Source organism: Centruroides vittatus, unplaced genomic scaffold (genome assembly GCF_030686945.1).
Source record: "Centruroides vittatus isolate TY-2023 unplaced genomic scaffold, ASM3068694v2 contig_5, whole genome shotgun sequence".
Taxonomy (NCBI): domain Eukaryota; kingdom Metazoa; phylum Arthropoda; class Arachnida; order Scorpiones; family Buthidae; genus Centruroides; species Centruroides vittatus.
The window spans coordinates 29,966-54,315 of record NW_027122286.1 but is presented as its reverse complement, the minus strand read 5'-3'; the positions used below and the strand labels follow the sequence as shown (position 1 = coordinate 54,315).

General features: G+C 31.3%; 1 protein-coding gene and 1 long non-coding RNA gene across 2 annotated transcripts; both read left to right on the top strand.

Annotated features, from left to right (window-relative positions):
• Positions 1-13,234: 13,234 nt before the first annotated feature.
• On the top strand, positions 13,235-16,547 carry LOC136978150 (uncharacterized). The gene is made up of 4 exons (XM_067273803.1): positions 13,235-13,326; positions 15,429-15,434; positions 15,570-16,039; positions 16,093-16,547. The coding sequence occupies exons 1-4, from the start codon at positions 13,235-13,237 to the stop codon at positions 16,545-16,547; spliced, it is 1,023 nt and encodes a 340-aa protein (XP_067129904.1).
• A 78-nt stretch (positions 16,548-16,625) lies between these two features.
• LOC136978162 (uncharacterized) lies at positions 16,626-20,373 on the top strand. Its single transcript, XR_010881182.1, has 4 exons — positions 16,626-16,676; positions 16,799-16,849; positions 19,693-19,756; positions 20,170-20,373. It is a non-coding gene; the product is annotated as an uncharacterized lncRNA (long non-coding RNA).
• Positions 20,374-24,350: the final 3,977 nt, after the last annotated feature.

Here is a 24,350-nt window from a genome sequence, read left to right as displayed (position 1 = left end):
TTATTTGGATTTCTTTGACAATTTATGTTACTATGCTTGTTTCAGATTTTGTAAATTCGGTAAGTCATTTTCTAAAATATAATTCTTCTCAAAATATAAAAATTATAATAAAGCTTTTAAAGAATACAGAAATAGAAATAGAAATAGAACCATAAATACCGAAACATACTTTTTTTTTTCTGTATGAAAAAATTATTTATTTTATGATTTAATTTATAATGTGCAAAATATTTAAAACATTGTATAACAAAACAGCTAATATAGACCGTGTCGTATATTTATTTAAAAAATTAATTTAAACGTTTGGAAATTTTAAGCGAAGAAGATGATATCTGAGTTTCTCCTATTTTAAAATAATTTAAATTAACCCTAAATGGAAGGCTTTTGAAACGTTGTGAAGATAATTTAAATAAAAGTTCGAGTTTGAATTGAAATGAATTTAGTTCTTTAAAAACATTTTCTGATTTCTGAAAATCGTTTACCTGTTCGAATATGTAAGAGAAGAAACATGATTATTATATAGATTACGGATAATCTTACACGATAATTTTATGAAAAATAATTAGAAGTAAAACAGAAATATATTTATTTTGATAAGTGATACTTATCAATAACAATTATTATTGTGAAACAGAGGTAGTTTTTGTAATAAGTAATGTAAACACAAATTGTGTGGTTGAGATTACGAAATAAACTAAATTTGTTCTATCACCACTCACTATTGAGACTTTGTGGCTTATTATTGCTTGTAGAAAGATGTTTCATTTAACAACATACAGGCATTCCTCGTATAACACGAAAGATACGTTCCGAAAAAATGCCGTATTATGGGAAGCCGTGCTTTACGAAAAACAAAGGACTAATGCAAAACATGGGGTTAGGTTCTAAAAGTTAACAAAAGTACACTGTTGCTTTTCGTTACTACGAGAAATAAGATTATTAAAGCAATAAATACTTTATTTCCATTCAATTATTAACTAAAAAGCACAATAAAAAGTACTGTTAATATTAATTAATTTTAGTTAAACGAAGGCGTTTTTTACAAAGTATCGTCATCATCTGAACTTTTTATACCTCGATGAAAAATATTAGCAATGTCTTCATTTTTTTTAGTTATCATCATATTTTTCTATAGATGACAGAATAAAAATATGTTATTAATCAAGAATTTGTTCTAGCGAGTCGCGTTTATTCAGTTAAGTACCGAGCAATTCCTATCAATTAGGTATCGCTGTAGTTGCTTTGATACGAAAGTTAGAACCAGAAAGAAAAAACTTGTACTGTCAGTTTTCATTAAACTAAACCTGACGAAAGGCACAAAACAAATTGAAAATTCCAATATTTCAATGTCCGTGGGCAAATTACAGGTAACACGCATACTTGCCCAAATAAAAAAAATAACAAACAACGAAGTTTACACTTAAAAGTTGTTAAATTTTGTAAGGAGGATTTCCAAAACCGTGTTGTAAGAACGATACCTGTACTTCTTTTACAATATGCATTTCGGCCAGATTACTAGTTTGGACATTTATACTATAAGAATAAAGTACATCAGTTACAATTTATAAATTATTCCAAGGGATATTTTTATAAATTTTTAAAAATAATTACTTATAATTAAATATATAAAACATTTCTGTTGTTTTCTTCATTTTTTTCATGAATAATGTTTTCAGTTCTTTAATTTACTAGGTTACATTAAAATTAAATTATTAATTTAGTTTTTTACATAAACATTTTAAAAAAATTATAGAATGACTTACATTTCGGATTTTAGTTATATTTTTCAAAAGATATAAATTTTCTCAAATAGTACAAAGTTAACTATGAATATTTAATATAAATTTTAAATTCAAATTACAGTATAATATAATAGAATCAATTTTGTCTTCTTAACTAGACATTATCTTTCTGACTGTTCCAAGTGCAAAAGGAAAAAATAAAAAATAGATTTCGGTTTACGAGTGGAATATAAACTGTTTAAATTGCTCTTTTAGAGTAGACTGACTTTTATACATCTTTCTCAAATAAGTTTTACATAATTACTCACACTATTTATATATATATAACGTAAATAAAATTTATATAAATGTGTATTTTTTTCTATAACATTTGAAGATATATGGAAATTTCCAAGAGGTGCGAAAGTTCAATTCAAATTCATTAAGTACCGTATACAAACTCAAGGTTCGTACTTTTGTCGTTAAAATTAATAATTAAATTCACTTATCAGAAAATACTAATAATTTTGTTTTTCGTTTAGCTAATATGTTTCATGAAGTTCTTTCGTGAAAATGCTATAGGATTCAACTGTGGAGATTTCTTTATTGTATCTAGACAATTTCCCATTCAGGTAACAATTATTTATCTAGCAGTACAATTGCATTTTTATTAAGAATATCATAGAAAACTATTATATTAGTGCTACATTGTTTTTGTTATAACGCTTACTACTTACAGTAGCCTAGTGCATATAACCGCTAAATATTGGTTCTGGATTCTGCAAATACGATGGTGAGTTGAAGTCTGGTCAACGTGCCGGCCTGTTAAGGATTTCCTGGGTTTTCTTCGCGTGTCTAACATCTAAATGTGGGATGGTTTTGTATAAAAATCCTTCCGAGAAGCATCCCATTTGAAAGATTGCCCAAGTGTGGCGTCGCCATATCCAATTATTTCATATAAACACAAAGTTTTTCTAATTACACGTAAGAAATAAATATTAATTAAGCATATTATAGTATATTAATGCTTATTCTATTGAAAACGTGTAACTTAACAAAACATTAGCAATAAACTAAGGCTTTTTGTTGTTTGTTTATTTAAATTTTATTGCACATTACGACTTTAAAGATGTACAGTACAGTACCATAAATTAAGATGCACTCATAAGCGTGCATCTTAATTTATTAAATTTGAAATAAAACGGGCAAAGAACATTATATATTTTTTAATGTACTAAAAGTGCATTTCATCAAACAAACGCTAAATATAATAAACTCATTTTAGCAAAACATCCTTTAAGCACGAAGAGAAACAGTATGGTTCCAACAAGAAGTTTAAACAAAAGCATGTTTTTAAAAGTCTGGTGTTCGTATAGGTGAAATTGCAATCCAGTTATCAGACATTTTAATAGAAATTAAAGAACGCGGTTCCATCAAAACGAGAAAGAAAAATTATCGTTTTTTTCGTTTGTTAAGTTATGGCAACACAACACTTGGACGATCTGCCTGGGGGATGCCTTCCGGGAACTAACCGCTATTCAGGCATTACAGACATGTAGAAACCTAGAAAACTCCACGTGGCCAACCCGTCCGAGCAGGGAGCGAACCCACGACCGAACTCCCAGTGTTCAGGGTACGAAAACCACTTGGCCACCGGTGGGCATGTTTTTTTCGTTTTTTCGTATTGTTAATTTTACTAAAACTATTCAAATATTTGCAAATATTTGAGATTGCTTTTTGTTCAAACGATGCTGTTTGATATAGACTAAAGAGAATGTGGATTCTGCTTTCGTAGGTATTGGCGAAATAATTTTAAAACCTTTATTATCGTTGATGGGGTGGCCCTGAGAGACATAGGCCAGAATCAAAATGATGCATGGTTCCATCCCGGATGTGTTTGGCCTTTCCCCAGTACTCAGCAGCCTTCATTGAAGGTCTGGCCGAATACATCATGAACATGGAAAATAGGCCACAGGCTGAAGGCTGGCTTCTACATTATCAGAAAACGAAAACAGAAAGCGAAATAGAAAACTCCAGTAACAAAAATTTTAATGAAAACGAACGTTTTCGACCTTACCCAAGGTCTGCTTCACGTTTTTAACCAACAAAATTCCAAAATAGAATGCGTAGAACAAACATATGTAAAAGATTATTTTTAAAAATTTGGAACAACATCAAACGTATATAAAACAATTTGAACGGACACTACAAAAAATCATAAAAAATCTAACTATCCCATATACAATAATTTTTTAAGATATAAAGAATGGCTCAGATAAATTAACATTTTTTAGCGTTGCCCAGTTTTTCATAAATGTATCTCCATACATAGAATACAATGTTGCCGTCTTTAAAGTTAATACATTTGCCGGTCAGGCCGGCCTTGTAAATTTCCAAGGCTTCCAAATTCCAAATATGATCAATTTAAAAGGACCGCCTAATTAACTTGGTATTATGGAGGTCAGCATGGACGTTGGGGTCAGTGGCGTATGTGGACAGAGCGGTGGTATACCTTTTGTTTGCAATGCCATACCGGGGTACTTGCATTCTTTTTCGTAATGGATGTTTAGTGGAACCAATGTAGACTAAATCTCTTTGGAACCTGTTGTCCCTGACCGGAACAATGTATACCCCTGGGGCTCGACATTCATCGGTCCTGTCCTTCCCATTGCGTAATAACTTATATAACGCGTGGAATCTCCTGTATGAGAGTTTGGTGCCAGTATGGCCAGCAATTTCTTTATATATGGTGTTTAAATGCTAGTTGTAATGTACAGAAATATAGTGGGTCCGGAGTTAGGGTTGTGACCCTGGTTTCTGTTGGAAGTCCCCTGAGTGTTAGAAATGTAGTTGGTTATAATAGGCGCGGGATAAATTACGTATCAGGTTTCTTCTATACCCATGTTTTACCGCTATGTCCTTGATACGTTTCAGCTCTACTCATTCCAATTGGTGTGGTGAGTATAGGCCCATCTAGTTAGAGCATGGGTGCTGCGACCTTATATGAAAAAGGGTCGGCAGAGTTTGCTGGAATAAATAATGATAAGTTGCACGCTTTGTAATAAACGCCCGTTTCTACACGGCCCCGTTGAGGCGAATTCTGATATCCAAGAAATGAGCGCTAATGCTACTTATCTGATCTAGCTTAAGTGTTAGACCAGCAGTTCCCAAAGTGTGCGCCACGCATTCCTCACAGGGGCGCCACAAAATGTTATAAAATTTTTATAAGTTTACTTAATTTAGAAAATATTGGCTATTTCGCTATTTCGCAAACTGTACTTTTTAGAATTTGACATAGGGCACCTTAGGAAAATCTGGATTTAGCAAGGGTGCCGAGAATTAAAAATGTTTCGCAACCACTGGGTTAGACCATTAGGGTTGTTGTTCATGAAGTTTAAAAACTCGTTAACGTTTGACTCAGTCTTCCAGAGAATAAACAGTTCATCTACGTACCTTCTATAAACAACAATGTTTGATAAGAACCCAGGTATGACTTTTTCCTCCAACTGCCGCACCACTAACTCTCACAGGTCACCGGAGAGGAAGCTGCCATGGGTATGCCCCGTTTTTGTAAATATGTGCTGTTATTAAATTCAAAGACTGTGGTATAACACATAAGGTGTGCGAGTTGTAATATCTGTTTACCTTGCGATGTGCATTGAAGCCGCTTAGTGAAAGATCTCTAAGAGCACAGAAGCACGGTTGTAGCCTTACCGAAAGGTGTAGGAAAACGAAATCAAATACTGTAATATGCGCCTCATTAGTTACCTCTACCTGCCGTAAGATATCAGTCAGATCAGTGGAGTTTAAGCAAATAGAAATATAAATAGATTTCGGTCCAGCTTCATTTTCTGCTTATTTCTATTTTCAAGATACCAGAATATCACGAACAGAATAAATCAATTATAGAATGTGATTTCCAAGAATATATTTATATTATTTTCTGTCCTTTTCTAAAAAGAATTCTAATTTTACGCTTCGTCTCGTTCTTTTTCAATAGTCTGTCATTATCCTTCGATATAAAAAAACGTCGCTACAACACTAAAAACATGTTTCATAAATTAAAAAGAAACCTTTCTAACCAAAATAAGTAAAGAAAATTGGCTTGTTCTGTAAGATTTAGCTGACAGCTTTCAATGTTTTTGAAAACAATATATACGAATATGTAATTCACAAATTAAACGAAATTGAGGGACACATGGCAAGAGAAAAGTTATGTAGATTTGAAATTGTTCACTCTTAAATCATAGATAATAAAATCAATATTATTACTTTGATGTCATGTTACTTTTTTCTAAATAAATGTCAATAATTTCGTTTATAAATATTAAACACTTTGTGTATATATTTCAAAACATATAAAAATCATTGTTTCCTTAATGAACTATTACATATATATTATTTGCTACACGTATACTTGATAATATTCGAAATGCTAATTAATTTCATATCATTCATTGTCTATCCCAGTGAGCTTGAACGATGCTAATGCAAACTGGACATTATATCGTTGGCTTAACTGAAATTACACATAATAAATAAAAATTATCTGCCTTTATCTACTGTAGATATATTTATTGTTCGCTGTTCGCTACGTCATAGATTTAATTATGACTATTTTTGCCATACAATTGATCCAGCAACAGAGTGCTGTGTGGTACACTATGATTTTGACTATTACGGATAAACCTGATCAATAATGGAATCTGTCATTATTGCTCAGAGCTGAAAATAACGCCTCAACTCGAATTACATATGAAGAGCTATGGGGTGTAGGATTAGATTAGAACTGTGATCAGATTAGAACATAGGCCTATCTTACGTCTTTTACGACGTAAGATGCCTGTGTTCTAATCTATCACTTTTTTGTTAAGTAAACATTTCATTATTATTTGTACTCTCTACACTATTCTATAAAATTATTAAAAATTATTCTGTAAATTTATTTTTTCTTTCAGATGACTAATGCTCTCTACAATACTTTCAACGCTTTAACAGGAATTCGAGAAATTACCGAGGGTTCTCAAATAAGTTGCAATGAGACTTTAAATAAATATCTAAAATTAGATCGACTTGGAATTGATTTATAGTCAGGCCATTTCTCTGGCAACAATATCTATTGGAATGTTTTATAGTCAATCACGTACCTTCAACGTTTAGTTTCTTGGAAATCTCCGTCCAAGAATTTTTTTTTTAAATGTTGTCTTTATAATCGGCTCGCCGAATACCGTAAAGCCACGGATATTTTCTGACTTCGTTTATTAAAGCTTTCGTGAAAACTGTACCTTCCGCCATTTTCTAACTTCGGATAAATCTAAACTCTGATTGGTTGTAGCTTCGAAGCTCTCATTGGCTATAGCTCACTGACTGCTCCGACCCGACTACAAATATTTAACTTTTTAAATCTGTCCGACTGGAACGACCAGTCGGTCGGCTGACTACTGTTGCCATGGCAATACGACTTGGAGTCGGACCAGTCGGTCCAGTCGGTCATAGTGTGAAACAGCCCTAAAGCTTCCACATTAGGTCTTGCCTGTTTTCAAATTGCGGAACAATAATGCCCGCAATTGTTAAATGATATTTATGCATATATTTCTTGCATGAGAAATGTATGCATAAATATCATTTAACAAGTTTAAGGAAAGAATTTTAAACTAAATGGGTAGTGGTATTCATTTATTATTTCAATCCGATGACATAACATAACTTGTGCTGCGGTTGTGACACCACGTATGCACCAAACCGTTTAGGTTGAGAAAATTTTAAAAGTGCGTTATTTATGTTTCTACTTTAGTACGTTCACTATAGTCTTACCCCAGAGAACATCAAGTGAAAAACTAGTGTGATATTAGTTTGAAAAATGACATCAATCAACACAGTGGATATTCTGCTTTCGAATGATATAACTTTCAGTAGATCCTGACATACATTTATTGCTAACAACAGATAAATTATTGTAATAAATTAAAGGCGTGTGATTCAACACCGCATTTTTTAAAAATTAAATTAGGGGCGGCAAAATTTCACAATAAATAATAATATCTTGTAAAAATACCTAAATAAAGGGGCGGCGAAATTTTCCTTCGCCCCGGGCGGCTGACACCCACGCTACGCCACTGATTGTAATAAATTAAAAGTGTGTGATTCAACACCGCATTTTTTAAAAATTAAATATAAACTTGCATCAGTATACAATATCAATCGGTTATTTAAAAATCTTTTAAAATTTATTTTCTTTTAAACGTTTTTATCTTTCATTGTTTGATGTACAGTATAATAAACATCTTAAATCATTTCTTTTTTAGATACTGCTTTCTAATTAAATTAAATTTTACATTTTTGACAGCCAAAAAGAAATCATTCATTGTAATAATTTCTGCTGCATGACTAATAGTTTCTACAGGGAATTTCTTTTCTTAGTTCTGTTTCTAGAAAGTAATTCTAATACTGTAAAATTGTATTCTCCTGATCTTCCTCTTCCTCGTGTAATAACCTATATATATATCTATATCTATACTACTATATAAAGAGACATGGTATTTTTCGTTTGTGACCACTAACCGTGAAAACTACTGAACCAGTCGTTACCAAATTTTAACTGTAGCATCTTTATGATCCCCGGAATGTTTACCACTAATCAAACCAACATATTTTTTATTAATTACATAAAACTGCAACGGATTTTTGTTTGTCTACTTGTCTCTCTCTTCACTAGATGGCGACACATGAATTGTACAAAATATTCGAAATAGTTATAACACGGTCTAAAAACAATACACAGATTCGCACTCACCCGACACACCAAAGGAAAGCGCACAATTTCTCCCTCACCCGACAATTAATTAAACACAACACAGGATTTTTACCAACCACACATTTACGCACTCTGGTCAGCACTCACCGGACACACCAAAGGGAAGAGCACAATTTCTCCTCTCTAGGCGGGAAAATCTCACCCCGCATTCTTAAGTCTACGGTTACACGAAAAATACGTTGTCTCTTTATATAGTAGTATATTAATCTCAAAAATATTCACAGCATTATAGAAAATGTTGTAAAATGATTATATAAATCTGTGTACTGTTTTTAGACCATGTAAACAGGAACATTTTACATCATTTTCTATAATGCCGTGAACACTTTTGAGATTGATTGATATACTACTATATAAAGAGACAACGTTATTTTTCGACCACTAACGTGAAAACTACTGAATCAATCGTTACCAAATTTTAACACGTGTCAGGTGTAACCGTAGACTTAAGAATGCGGGATGAGATTTTCCCACCTAGGGAGGGAGAAATTGTGCGCTTCCCTTTGATGAGTCAGGTGAGTGCTGACCAGAGTGTGTAGCTGTACTGTACATTGTGTATCTATAGAGCACAATAGATTTGCAATAAAATACGGTATTTTTGTTTATCTGCAATTTGTTGCATTCACAGAACAGTCGTTTAAGTATAGATTTCAGTATTTTATCCAATATTTATCAAAATTTTCTGTGAGGCATTATGCTTTTCTGTGAGGATGAACTAAAGCAGATCATCTATCTATCCATATAAATAAAAATGTAATGTTTGTTTGTTCCTACCGATTCCTTTGAAATTTTGACACAACGTTGCATTCGAATACGCACGTGTTTTTATATAGTATACATGTCGAAATTCCCCCCCACTGGGGGCAGATGGACAGGATTAAGGCTTACCTGAAGAACTCGGCTTCTATTTATACTATTTTAGATGCGGTGTTTTGCGTTTTTGATTGCGTTTTAATAGGGTACGTCAACAGAATATACACTAAAAAGGGATTTTTCGATATTCCCGTGCGGGGAGAGGGACAGGATTAGGGGTTACCGTGAAGAACTTCGCTTCTATTATACTATTTTAGATGCGGTGTTTTGTGTTTTATGATGCCGAAGGTTATAAGGGATATATCCGTATGAATACCAATACTTATATATATAATTTAGGCGAAATGTTTCGTAGTTTGGCATATCAATTTAGAGTGGCCCATAATTCGATATCAGCCATTATCCCAGAAATTTTGGATGCTATTTATCAATCTTATAAAAGTGAATATTTGAGGGTTGAAGTTGTTTAAAGGAAGCTTGAATGATTTAATTCATTTATAATCGATATTCACTTGAATGATTCAATTCATTTATAATAGGCTATTCATGGCTATTACATAAATTATAAACCAATTTGGCACTAGAGGTAGACGTTAGGCGCCATCTCATATTAACTTTAATAATTATAATTTAATTAATTAATTTAAATAATTTAGACCTACTGGAAGAAAAATCGTAGTGACAACGGACCAATAGAGAGCAGGGTGCTCGATCCTTGCCATAATGCGGTTTGCGCGCCAATTTTCGTACGTGCTTAATCAAGCCGAATAGTTTGGCCGACTATTCGGCCATTCGGCCACGCTCCTGGCCGAATATTCGGTATTCGGCCTGAGGCCGAATATACTATTCGTTACATCACTACTAGCTTTACATGTGCCCTGTGCAATGTTTTATTTTTGGCTTTCCCTTTTTTCGAAAAAATATAGAAAAACAAATTTCATTGAAACAATTTGTTATTTTTTTAATTTTAACCAAAATCTTTACGGAAAATTTAAAGTTTATTAAATTTGTATTACTGATAATTTTTTTGATATCCCATTTCAAGGCTTACTTCGTCCTGCACCCGTTGCATTTGCCTAGTTACGGCATTGATTTCGTATGCCAGATCACTAACCAAATATTCCCCCGTCAAATTCTTCGTTTAGCAACGGTTTTTTGTTTTACACGCATCGTTTTATTTTGAAGGACAGTTACCATTATTAAGATATATTTATTGTAACGTAATCTTGTATGCCACTACAATCGAGCATTTCGGGTTAACGCCCTTTCTCAACAGAGTCAACTGAGGAGGGGAGTCGGTCTAAAATGCTCGATCTGTGCCCCTTGTTAATATATTACTGTACCGTGGGGGAAACGGGTAAAATGTATTTATCAGAGGTGGATAATTCCGGGTCTGAACCGTTCCGGGCTCGGAACTTTTAGAAGCAGTTCCACACCGATGTCGAGACAGTGTCAGTTGTTTTTATGTTTTTAGATGCGGAATTTACATAATTAATGTTGTTTTACTTCTCCTTAAGCATTTTCTTATATATCAATATACAGTAAAAACTCGATATAACGGACCACCACGGGACCGAAGAAATTAGTTCGTTATAATGAAAGTCCATTTTATCATGATTACTTATTATTACGGAGCAGTGGCGTGCCGTGACATTTGATGATAGGGAAGCTGTGTTTCTGTAAGAAGCCGACTTTCAGGGGCAATCAATTAATTGCGCGTCAGGGCCCGTTCGTATTCGTTTGTTCGATAAGCCAGTAAAAACCGTATACTTCTTTAAATGTATTTTTAATAGATTATCTGACGTACTTAATAAATAAGAAAGTTCAATATAATTACCTCCGTTATTAGATTTAATAAATTCCTTACGCCCTCTAAATGCCAATTCTCGCTTTGAGAAAAACATATAACATCTATTAATTTAGATATATCTATTAATCGTAATAATCTTGTTATAATTTTCAATTTTACGAAAGAATCGTCATCCGTCATAAATTTTATCGTCAAAATGTCGAAATTTTTTGTTGACGTATTTATATTTAATTTAGGCATTGGTCTTTCTCTTTTAATAATGTTTTCTTTTTCATTATATGGTCTTGAGCCAAAACTTTTTTGAAATAAATTTTTGAATCACTAGCCACGATATAAGGACTAAAATTAAAATTATAAAAAAAAACTTACTTAGTAAAACAAAATGTGTGATGAATATACATGCTTAGTAAAAGAAAATTCTTCAATTGTACGAATATACTTTTAAAGAAACTTATAATTAAATATAACTTTGTGAAGAAACGTACATAAAAATAACAAAATATTCTTTACTTTTTAAATCTTAAAACAATCCATTTACAAGTTAGTGAAATAGCTCCCTACGAGTGGCTAATGAATGAAATCAGAGACGGTCCAGGTAAGTGTGTGCGTGCCAAATCCCGAGGGTGCCGATACCGGTCGATGTCAAATGCCTCTTTTGTCGCATCACTAGTATACCTCAAAGGACGCGACAGGGTTGTTGTAGATTTTAAACGTTTCTCACCATAGCTGTAAAAATCTAAATATGTTAAACTTAACAGATTGTCCGTCGTTCGTTTTCTGACTAATTCGTTTTAGAACCGAGTGTTCACGGAAATTTCCAAAATTTACAACTTTTCGGTCACTCTCATTGAACTGGAAAAATTTCTGCCTTTATTACATCTAATATTATGAAGAGATCAGACCCCACTGTACTCGGCAAGAGATTGGTTCGGTTAAGCTTCTGTTTAAGTAAAATTTCGGCTCTTTCATCAAGGTTTTATATATGTTTCTAATTCCCTAATCGCTTAATTATTTAACTACTACTTAAGTAGAAATAAGTTGAAACCGGTTACTTTGTACCTGAATATCTGTAGTCTCGGGAAAACAGTGGAAAGACAAATTTTTATGACAACGGATATATAAATCGTAAATTTAAGGAAAATAAATTCTAGAGCTTTTTTTTGTACCATTGTACGTCTCATTCATTAAATTTGGTTGTAAATCATGCTGCCAAAGTAACAGTTAATTTTTTAACACTACTAGATTTGTACACGTTTTATCTGCATCCGCTTACAGATAGGACATACTAAATCGTAATATCACCGGTTTAACATTGAAATACGTAAGTAATATAAGATGGGAGAGCGGAATAAACGCGGAATAAATATATCAAATATTTTAATGGATTTTTTTTTTAAACTTCTGTCAACTATACAGAACTATCATAAAAGCATGCCAGTAAATTCCTATCGGTTGGGTTAAGTTATAAATCTAGTCTAGGGTAAGCAACCGTTTTTATAACATGGGCCAGAAGAAATTTTACGTTTTTTCCGCGGGCTGTAGTAGTCAATTGACGCCTTCTTGTGACTTGTAATTTTTTTAGTCTGCAAATATGAAATAAATAAATAAAAAGTTAATTACTACATTTATTTCTCTTATCGTTTTCGAAAATTACAAAGAATTGGATTTTTCCAATTTAATCTTATATATAAAATTCTCGTGTCACGATGTTAGTTACCTTACTCCTCCGAAACGGCTTTACCGAATTTTACCAAATTTTATATGCATATTCAGTAGGTCTGAGAATCGGCTACTATCTATTTTTCATACCCCTACACCATTTCCCCCCTTTCAAAAATATATTTATATATGGATTAAGGCTTTTATGTCCAACAGATGGCGCTAACTTCCGACGACCTAAGTTTGCTTTTCTGTGAGAATGGACTGAAGCAGATCATTTTCTATCTATCTATATAAATAAAATATAACGTTCGTTTGTTCCTACCGATTCCTTTGAAATTTTGACACAACGTTGCATTCGAATACGCACGTGTTTTTATATAATATACATGTCGAAATTCCCCCCAGTGGGGGGAGATGGACGGGATTAAAGCTTACAGTGAAGAACTGGGTTTCTATTATACTATTTTACATGCGGTTTTTTGCGTTTTTAATTGCGTTTTAATAGGGTACGTCAACAGAATATACACTAAAAAGGGATTTTTCGATATTCCCCAGTGGGAAAAGTGACGGGATTAAGGCTTACTGTGAAGAACTCGGCTTTTATTATACTATTTTAGATGCGTTTTTGATTGCGTTTTAATAGGGTACATCAAGAGAATGTACACTAAGAAGGGATTTTTTGAAATTCCCCCCACGGGGGAAGTGTTATACATTTATAATAGATACATTTTGAGCCACAACAACGCGTGGCCGGGTCAGCTAGAAATTACCTAGAAATAATTTATATGGCAAAACAACGTTTGCCGGGTCAGCTAGTAATCTATTAAAGATCTCGCGGGCCGGATAGAAACTTTTCGCGAGCCGTAGCTGGCCCGCGGGCCGGGGGTTGCCCGCCGTTGATCCAGTCTGCTCGTGATTCACATAATCAGGCGAGGATGGTTGAATATCTGACAGGCGGCTAACAGCCCACAACCGCTCCCAGATATAACGTTGGACGCTTTACACGTGTGTCGCTTCTACCAGCTAAACCGTGACGTTGGTGCTCTGTAAAGCGCATGCGCCAATGCCTATAATCTGGCTGCTTGGAAGTTGACAGGCAGGCGGCTAACAGCCCACAACCGCTCCGGGATATAAAGTTGGACTCTTTACGCGTGTGTCGCTTCTACCAGCTAAACCGGGTGAGGTTGGTGCACTGTTAACCGCATGTGCTAATGCCTATATAATCTGGCTGATTAGAAACTGACCCGGTTTCGACATTCCTTCCGCCACTGAATTATTCGAATATACAATAGCAATCTTATCGTTTTTTTTCACATGTAGTATAGAAATTTGTAAAAGATACATAATGCAGTTATAATAAAATATTAATTTTAATCAATTCAAAGTACGTTAAAATATGAAAATTTCTATTTTATAAAATACAAGGGAAGGTCATTGGAAGGTGGAAGCGGCGCTTCCATCGCTTCCAATGACGGCACGCCACTGTTACGGAGTCATCCGTTATATCGAAAAGTCCATTACTTTAAATTGTAATCACGTTAGAATAGATTTCAATAACGATCTGAAAAAAATACCTGCAGATCGCGGATGTTTTCTCTAGGTCCAGACGACAAATCAATCTATTTTTACTTCATTTCAATAGATCTTTAAGCGCGAATATAATGGGATTCTACTGAATGTAGTAATATCGACTTGTCCATTACTGTAAATATTACGTAATGGACGAAATTTCAGTTGCAAGATATATAAGTCAGACTTTTATTAAACTTTTAAAAACTATATATAAAATTTTATATTATTTTATAATATTTTTGTATCTATTTCCAAATAAAACGAATAAAACGGCTACTAAAAAATATGTAATAACGGAAATACAGTGGTTCGTAACTGAAAAGTGCTCGGTAATAACTGAGTCCGTTACAGGGAATGAGTTTTATAATTTTCCTACACTTGACCGACATCAGCAATCCGTGATATCGAGCTTTTACTGTATCATTCTTATAAATAAAAATAGCAATGCCAAATAAAACCAACACAACAATAAAAATGAAAATAATAATAAAGAATACAAATATATTGAAGTAGCGAAATTTTTATGATGATCAAAGTTATCTCTGTCTGATAAGTGTAATGTAGATAAAAGAAGTAGCGAAAGAAAGACAACAAAGGAAGCCACAGACTTCGGTTATTATATTATTAAAAAATTGTAATTACATTAAACAAATAATAGAAACGTTAAAAACTGATAAAATAATTTCAAAAAATTACACCATTTAAAGTATTTAAAGTTATTTTAAAATAATTAGCTTACTAATCTGAATGAAAAATTACTGCAGTGAGTATGAAATATTAAAAATGTTTATTCATGCTAACTAGCTTTATTTTATTTTTTGTTTTTGTAAAAGCAACTTATAAAGCAACTTTTTAAAATAAATTCTTCAATATTTTAACATTTCCTCGTGATTAATCAAGAACTTCTATTCTTGTGGTCGTTTTCATATTAGTATTTAATATCGTTCAGCAAAAGTTAACATATAATTATGATGAAAATTACTATTATTTTATACTATTTTTTACTGAAATTCCTAATTGTTTCTCTTGCTTTCAGATTAGAGTAAGTGCTGTATTTTGTTATTTATTTTAATTATTCTTTTATTATATTTTAATTTTAATTACTTTTTATTAAATTTTTTAATACAAAATTTTTTATAAACAAATTTTAATTACTTTTTTATTATATTTTTGTTAGGGAATTTGGTAGTGGAGAATACAGTGAAAAAATCAGTGCAGGTAGTGGAGAATACAGTGAAAGAATAAGTGCAGGTAATGGAGAATACAGTGAAAAAATCAGTGAAGGTAGTGGAGAATATAGTGAAAAAATAAGTGCAGGTAATGGAGAATACAGTGAAAAAATCAGTGAAGGTAGTGGAGAAAACACTGAAAAAACCACTGAAGGTAGTGGAGAAGACATTGGAAAAACCACTGAAGGTAATAGAGAACACAGTAGAAAACCCATTGAAGATAGTGGAGTAGACATTGGAAAAACCACTGAAAGTAATGGAGTAGACATTGGAAAAACCACCGAAAGTAACGGAGAAGACATTAGAAAAACCACCAAAAGTAACGGAGAAGTCATTGGAAGTACTACTGAAGATAGTGGAGTAGACATTGGAAAAACCACTGAGGGTAACGGAGAAGACATTGGAAAAACCACCGAAAGTAACGGAGAAGACATTGGAAAAACGACTGAAAGTAATGGACGAAATTGGAAGTACTACTGAAGAATGAGAGACATTGGAAACCAAGTAACGGAGAAGACATTGGAAAAACGACTGAAAGTAATGGAGACGAAATTGGAAGTACTACTGAAGGTAATGGAGAAGACATTGGAAAAACCATCAAAAGTAACGGAGAAGACATTGGAAAAACGACTGAAAGTAATGAAGACGAAATTGGAAGTACTACTGAAAGTAATGGAGAAGACGTTGGAAAAACGACTGAAAGTAATGGAGACGAAATTGGAAGTACTACTGAAGGTAATGGAGAAGACATTGGAAAAACCATCAAAAGTACCGGAGAAGACATTGGAAAAACCACCAAAAGTAACGGAGAAGAAATTGGAAGTACTACTGAAGATAATGGAGAAGAGAGTGGAAAAATCAATGGAAAAGTCAGCGGATTTGGTAATTATCAAATTCTCTGCTTGAATGTTATGCCACACACTTGATTCAATTAATTAAAATTGAGTTAAGATTATGCTATAAAATTATTTGTAATTTATCTCATAACGTTGCTTGATAATCTTTTAAAATAGTTGGAGAATATTCCAGAGATACAACATCCTTTATTAGTGAAGGTAACTATAACTTTATAATTATATAAGCCTAAATTTCATTAATAATATGTTAAATAATAAAATTTTCAATTATTAAAATTTGTATACATAATTACCCTATTATTTATTTTGTCATTTTTTAGATGATGGAGTGATTTACTTTCAGGACATAAGAAAAATTTTATTTAAACCAGGTATTAATAATTGGCTATCAAATATTTTTTTAATTGTTTTAATTCAAATATAAAGATTTATTTCTTTAAGTTCTCACTTTCTAATAACTAGACTTTCTAATATCATAGTTTTTTCTTCTATTTTTACGAAGATATTGAAAATTTGTAAAACTAATTATTTATTAACTTTTATTCATTAATGTGAAAGAAAAGATTTACAATGGCAATAAATATGTGGGAAAAAACCTTGTTATTTTAAAATATAGAGAGAAATTTATTATTATTATTATTAGAGTAAAGTTTAAGAGAGCTGTCTGTCTTGCTGACAGACTTAGCCCTAGAGAAATGAAAGGAGCGAAGAATAAAAGTCGGAGAGTAAAGGGAAGGATAGAAGGTGAAGTCAGAGGGGATCGATCACATGAGTCGCCTAACCCGGCGATATTAAAAAAAACAAAGTAGCAAAATTAGAATACAAAAATCAAAAATTTACAATTGTGAAATTGAATTTTAAATAATAAATGTTTTCATTTATATCAAATTATGATCTCAATATCAGACAAAACAAATATCAAAGTATATTTCGGGTCTATAGGAAATACATTTTCTGTAATGAAATCTAGCCAATTCTGATTTCGTAAGTTATAAATTATTTTAAATTGAGTAGTCTATATAAAGAAATAATTATGTACAGCATGACTCAAAAGTCCCTCGCACCCTTTTAATTCCAAAATTTTTAAAGTTACAGTACATTAATTTTGCTAATATATATGCAAAGTCGTGTATGGGGAACGGGATGAGATTTTATTAACTTTGAAAATGATTTTCAAGGCACTTGTGTTGTAAATTGATGAGCAGAGGTAACATAAAAGTTCAAATGACAAAGTTAAAGAGCATTATTTAATTAGTGTAAAAGCATTTTTGAATTCAAGTATATACATTTAGAGTCGAATAATTGCAACTGAAAATTTAATGATTTCGTTTTATGTAACCTTGAAAATAATTAGGTGACATAAAACAAAATCACTTTTACTCTTTTGCAAATTATGCATTTGTAAATGTATTTATTTGAATTCAGAAAATGGTTTTACACTAATTAAATAATGCTCTTTAATACGTCATTGAAACTTGTAAGTTTTTAGTGAGCAGAGGTAAAAACATAGGTAACTTTGAAAATCATATTCAAGATCAATAAAAAGATCCTTCCCGATAAATTCAGTAATTTGAAATGCATATATACTATAGTATGAATAAATAATGTTACAAATACTTGCGCAGTTAATTTAGTTACTGAGAGTCCTGACAATTGAAATTCGAAACAGAATAATGTGCCAAAATTTTTGAATTTACGAATTAAAAAGTAAGAGAGCATATACTTTAATTCCCAAAAAAAAAATAATTAATCAAATAAATACTTTTGAGATCATCAAAGGAAGCTGAATATTTTAATATAATATTTATATTAAAAGTTTTCATTTCACTCTTTATATAATAATTAGAGCCTTAAGAAATCATTAAACTTCTAATTAATTTAAGATTACAAATTTTAATTGAATTAAATAAAAGAAACTTTTAAAAAACGAACAAAAACTTCTGATTTAAATTCGAAAACATTAAGAAAGCATTAATTCTCAAATTTTAAAATCGAATTTGTTGTTTTCTCCAACAAGAGAACTACAATATATACAGTCAAACCTGTTTTTATGCGGTATTTTTTTGTGCGATTTTTTATTTGTGCGATTTTTTTATGCGAATTTTTAATTTGTGCGGTTTTTTGTGCGATTTTTTATTTGTGCGGTATAGTTGGCGACTAGTCTCGTGCGATTCGTCATGTTTCACGTTGACTTATTATAGCTAAATAAACTTATTATAGCATAAATGAACTTATTATAGTAATATTATTGCATGAATATGCGAAAAATGAAATAATTTATTTTTTAAGTCAAAAAAACACCACCTGGACAAAAATATGTAAAACAGACGATAGACGAGATGATGCAGTCAAGTGCTGACATCTGTTGTCAATAAATTCTATTTCGTACAGTTTTGAGTTATTTTCTATGTGAGACTTTTTTATGCGGTCCCTATTGACCGCATAAAAAATATTTTTTTTATTGTGTTGCGAAAACTATTTTTTATGGCCACTCGTGAAGTTTCGTGCGATTTTTTATGCGTTTTTTTATGCGGTCCCTATCCACCACATAAAAACAGGTTTGACTGTATTTAATTTAGAGTTAGTAGAAGCGAAACCTCTTTCTTAACGAAAATACACAGAAAAAGTATTGATAATGACTTCATATACTGTATTTTTACCTAATTTTACGTAAGCCATGAGAAAAACTGAACAGATCAATCTTGGGCTTTTCCAAAGAATTTGAATAGCTATTCAAAAAATAAATGCTATCATTAAAAAGGAAGGATATCAGAATTGAAACTTTAAAGATTAAATATTAGTTATCAACTGAACAGAATTTTTTCCAATTAAAATCCTATCAAGTTAGAGAGAGGAATTATATAACGTAGTTTTTAGCCAATATATTTTTCTTTTTTTAACATTTTTATCAATTCAAAACATCCGACTTTTATAGCTTTTTATCTAATTAAAAATTTTAGTTCATTTAAAATGATTATTTACGTTTTGTCTTTTTCTTTACTTTATTTAATAAAAAAAATGAACTCTTATCACCAAGTATAGTTTAGCAAAAAAAATATTTATTTCTCTGACGATATAATTTCATCTAAAAACTTTCTTGTAATATATTTTAACTAAGTATGCTATAGATCTACATAAAAATACATTTTTATAATAAATAATTTATTGAATTTTTCCTAAATTAAAATAATTTTTCTCTATTTTTTTTCTTTAGTTCTGTTTAGTAACATAAAAAAGGGGAAAAATCAAATAACGACTTGTCAACGTACAACTTATACGTAAGTAGGCTATAGATATATTTTTTTAAATAACATCTGACATTACGTATTTCTTGTCATTAATTACTTATATTATGTTTGTATCCATTTTGGACGTTCTTGTAAACTAGAACTTGTTAAACTGAGGGAATAGAAATACACCATTTCCAATTAAGATATATTTATTGTAACGTAATCTTATAAGCCACAGCAGACGTCTGATGAGGAAGGGTGTTGACTCAAAATGCTCGATTGTAGTGGCATATAAGATTACGTGACAATAAATATATCTTAATTGGAAATGGTGTATTTCTCTTCCTCAATGTAACAACTCCTAATTTACAAGAACGTCCAAAGCGGACACCAGCATAGTATAAATACATCTGATAATAATAAACGGATTTTAATAAATTATTAATTTTTTTTTTCTTAAGCTTTTGTAAATCTACTTGTAATCTTGGATTTCGATTCCTGAATGGTAGAAGAAAGTCTTACTTCACATACTTGGGATCCGAAACCCTCTACATTCCAGACTGTGTTCCCTTGTGATTTTATATGAATTATAAATAATTTATTAAGTATGTTTTTAAATTACAGTGCATTTTTGCATATTGTAAGCTATATTGATCAATATAAAGCAGTTTGACTCAACGTTTTTTATTGTCAAATTCTTTAAATTTTTAAATTATACCCTTACATCTCCAAAAAAAATTTCTACAGTCCCAAGTTTAATGAATTTAGTACAGTATACATGCAGTGTATACTGTAGTAATATATATATTACTACAGTATATTACATAAACAAACATATATACATATATATATTACATACAAAATGTAACCAAAAATCCGTTGTTCCATAAAATATAACATGATTAAAAAGTAATATATAGATATCTTCTATAATTCTTTATTAAATAAAATTAATTGAAAATATTTAAGAACTAATTAAAAAATAATAATTAGGAATGTTTGGATGTTTTATTATAATATAATTTTATTGAAATTTAAAACTGTAGACTTATAAATTCCCAATGTCCTCTGTCTGACCGGAACGTCCTTCGTTAATCTCGAAAATGGAGTTATAGATAGATGAAAATCTAGACCAAATATGAAAAGCTTAGAGGCCAGAAATACCGATTAACTATATAAGAACTTCCAGTCTAGACAGCAAGTTACGTGATTTTTTTATAAACTAAAAGATCATTAAATATTCCAGTTCGACGTTCTGACAATGTCACAGTAAATAATTGCACGTTTTTACTTTTCCGGCTCTGTTATATGTAACAAAGGAAAAGTATAGCAATCAGCTTTCAAGATTTTCTATATATGACTCTGTCCATTTAAAAATATAAGAATCAATTCGTTAAACTAAAAGAAATTATGAAAAGTTAATGAATTATATTGATTTTGGGAATAAAATTTAAATAAGAACTATTTTATTTACAACTCTTCGAAAATTATATGTTTTAGATCAGGGGTCATCAGACTTTTAACACAGTGGGCCACATAACTGACAGAATGACAAGCACATAACCATTTTGTTCAATACAGTATACTGAATACACAAATAATAAAGACCAAAATATTTATTTACTAATACACAAACACGATGGCTGCAGTAAGCTTGTAATCGCTTTTCTTAGAAACTTTACTGCAAGTACTTACACAAAAAGCGCCCCGATATCCAAAGTGTCGCCAATCGTGTACACATCTTATGTTTTAAACTTGACTACCACTAACGACTAATAGTGATGATAAAAAGTTCTTTTTGTAAACAATTTCATAGAATGGTTAGAAAATTCGAAAAAAGCCAAATACAACACTGCAATTCTAAGTAAAGAAACAAACACTGCTTATACCATTATTGAAATAATTAAATATTGTATTGAAGCTTGGCTTTCAATATATTCTTTCTGGTGAAGTGCAGACTGATGTACGGGAAGACATGTTTGGAAAATATCGGTAGTTAGTACTTTCACAGCACAATAGCGAGGTTGAGGCCGAAGTTTTAAACGCGAAAACGTGTACGTCGGACGTTCAGCGCCGCTTTCCTGTAAGCCAGTTTGACAATGGTGTTTGAAAAGTGAGTGAAATCATTCTCGACTTCCAAAAGCCATTGCTAAACTTCTGGGCTTTACAGGAGAGCGGCGCTGAACGTCCGACGTACACGTTTTCGGGTTTAAAACTTTGGCCTCAACCTCACTAATATCTCTGTAAGACAATTATTTGAAGTAGAAAATAAATTAAGAAAGCAGTGTTGCAAATTTAATATTGTTCAAAAAAAAATTTTTTGAATAATAATTTCTAAGTACAGATGATGCAAATGATTTTATTATTAAAAAATTTGGATAGGGGAAGTTTGTTATATTCAAACTAAAATGTTCTTAATGTTGTTATACATAATTATATAATAATTCGGAAATTTGTATCTGCTGAATGTAAAAAGTATTTTTAACAAGTAATTAAACAGAAGTACTTGGCAATAAATATAACTATTGACATACTACATGACAAAGGTATTTGCTTAAGTAATGATATTTATTCAGAAGAATATACAGTAAGACCCTGCTTAAGACCCTGTCGTCTAGTAACGCGGGGGATGCGTTCCTAGACGACAAAGCGTTAAGCGAAACAGCATTAAACGAGACCATTTTAACATAGAGTAAATAGGGATAGGGGAACACGCGACCAAAAAATAAGCAATTTTACTATAATTTTAAGTTATTTTTATATAAATTTTTGCATAATAATATATGTTAATTGACACATAAACATATGCGCACAGAAATGTAAAGTTAATTTTTTGTAACGAAGATCCTGGCTCTTCTGAAATTCTTGCTTTTTTGCGATGAAGTCGTGTAGTTTGGTCGCTTTCTTTTTCTTTCCTTAAGCAAATGTCTGTAGCAGAAGATCTCATCCAAAATGCCTCGTTTTGCTTTGGCATCCTATCAAAATCTGGATCATTTGCTAACCTGACCTAACCTGAGGCACGAAACCCTCCCCCCGATCCGAACTACCAGTGGTTAGGGTCTGGTCACCGCCACTATTAGCGGAGACGGAGTCCACTCGGCCACCGGTGGGCGAACAAATTTCAGACTTTTTGTGAATGCTTAAAAAGATGAACATATAACATAGATGAACAACGAATCAACTACCAGATTGTTTCTACGCAACTAATTTTTAAAAAATTGATATTTATTATTTTAATTAATTATAATGTCTTTGCGAATTATTTAAATTTATTATTAATTTTATTCAAAATTTAATTTAGGAATCGATTTTTAAATCGCGTTTTAAATAAGCATCGAATGTCTCGTTACAACTTATAATAGTACCATTCATAATGTCGCGAATTCCCTTTAAAGTGTTGAAAGCGCTATAAATTGCCTGAGCCATCTGAAAATAATAATAAAATAAATGGCAATATTACAATATAAAATAATAAAATTTGAATAGTTACATTTAAAATAATAGAAATTTAACAATCTAAAACTTTTAAATCGCTCTTATTATATATTTTTCAACGTGCACATTAATTATTAACAGGACAATTATACTGGTGTTAAACATTTACACAAGAATTGAGGAAAAGTTTTTAAAGAAAACAGACTTTCTTTATTAAGCTATCTCTACACATACATCGATTTATATCTGTGTTTCGGACTATCAAGCCCCTCATCAGCAGGGTACAACGGCTATAATATTTAAGATATACAAGCATCCAATTACCGACAATAATTGGTTTTTGTATTGAATTTTATTTTACTTCATATTCCTTTACAATGTTCTATCAAATTCGCACAATACTCCCTGCTGATGAAGGGCGTGATAGCCCGAAACACATATATGAATCGATGAATATGTACAGGTAGCTTAATAAAGAAAGTCTGTTTTCTTTAAAAACTTTTCCCTCAATTCTTGTGTAAATGCTTAACACCAGTATAATTGTCCTGTTAATAATTAATGTTCACGTTGACAAAATATATAATAAGAAATTAGATAAGCACAGTAAGGCAATAACAATTATTTTAAATCTCTCTAATGTGAAAAACTTTCCCATTAATTAATAAATATTCTACAAAGGATATCTTGTTCTAATCAACCTCTTATATAAAAAAAAATAATTATATAAGTATTAAAGAAAAGTTACCTGAATGGGAATTTGTTTATTTGCAATGAAGAAATCTCCGCAATTGAATCCGATCGCGTTTTCTCGAAAGAATTTCATGAAACATATAAGCTAAATGAGAAAAGTACTTTTGAACATTCTGCTATAAATTTATGTGTAAGAACATATAAAGTAACAAACCTTAATTCTATATATTAGGCCTGAAGAACCTATATTAAACTTTCGAACTTCTTGAAAATTATCGTATATCTGAAATTAGATAATAAGAAATTAGATAAGTTATACACATTATTAAAGCTAAATCTTTTTACAATACGTAAAAAGATACATATATGTTTTGAGATATAACAAACTATGATAAAAAAAATGTTAAAAAATCGTATTAAAAATGGCATAATATTACAAATCATTTTAATATATTAAATTATAACTTATATAGTAATTACAACTTACAGAATTAACACAATTTGAGAGCAAAGAAGT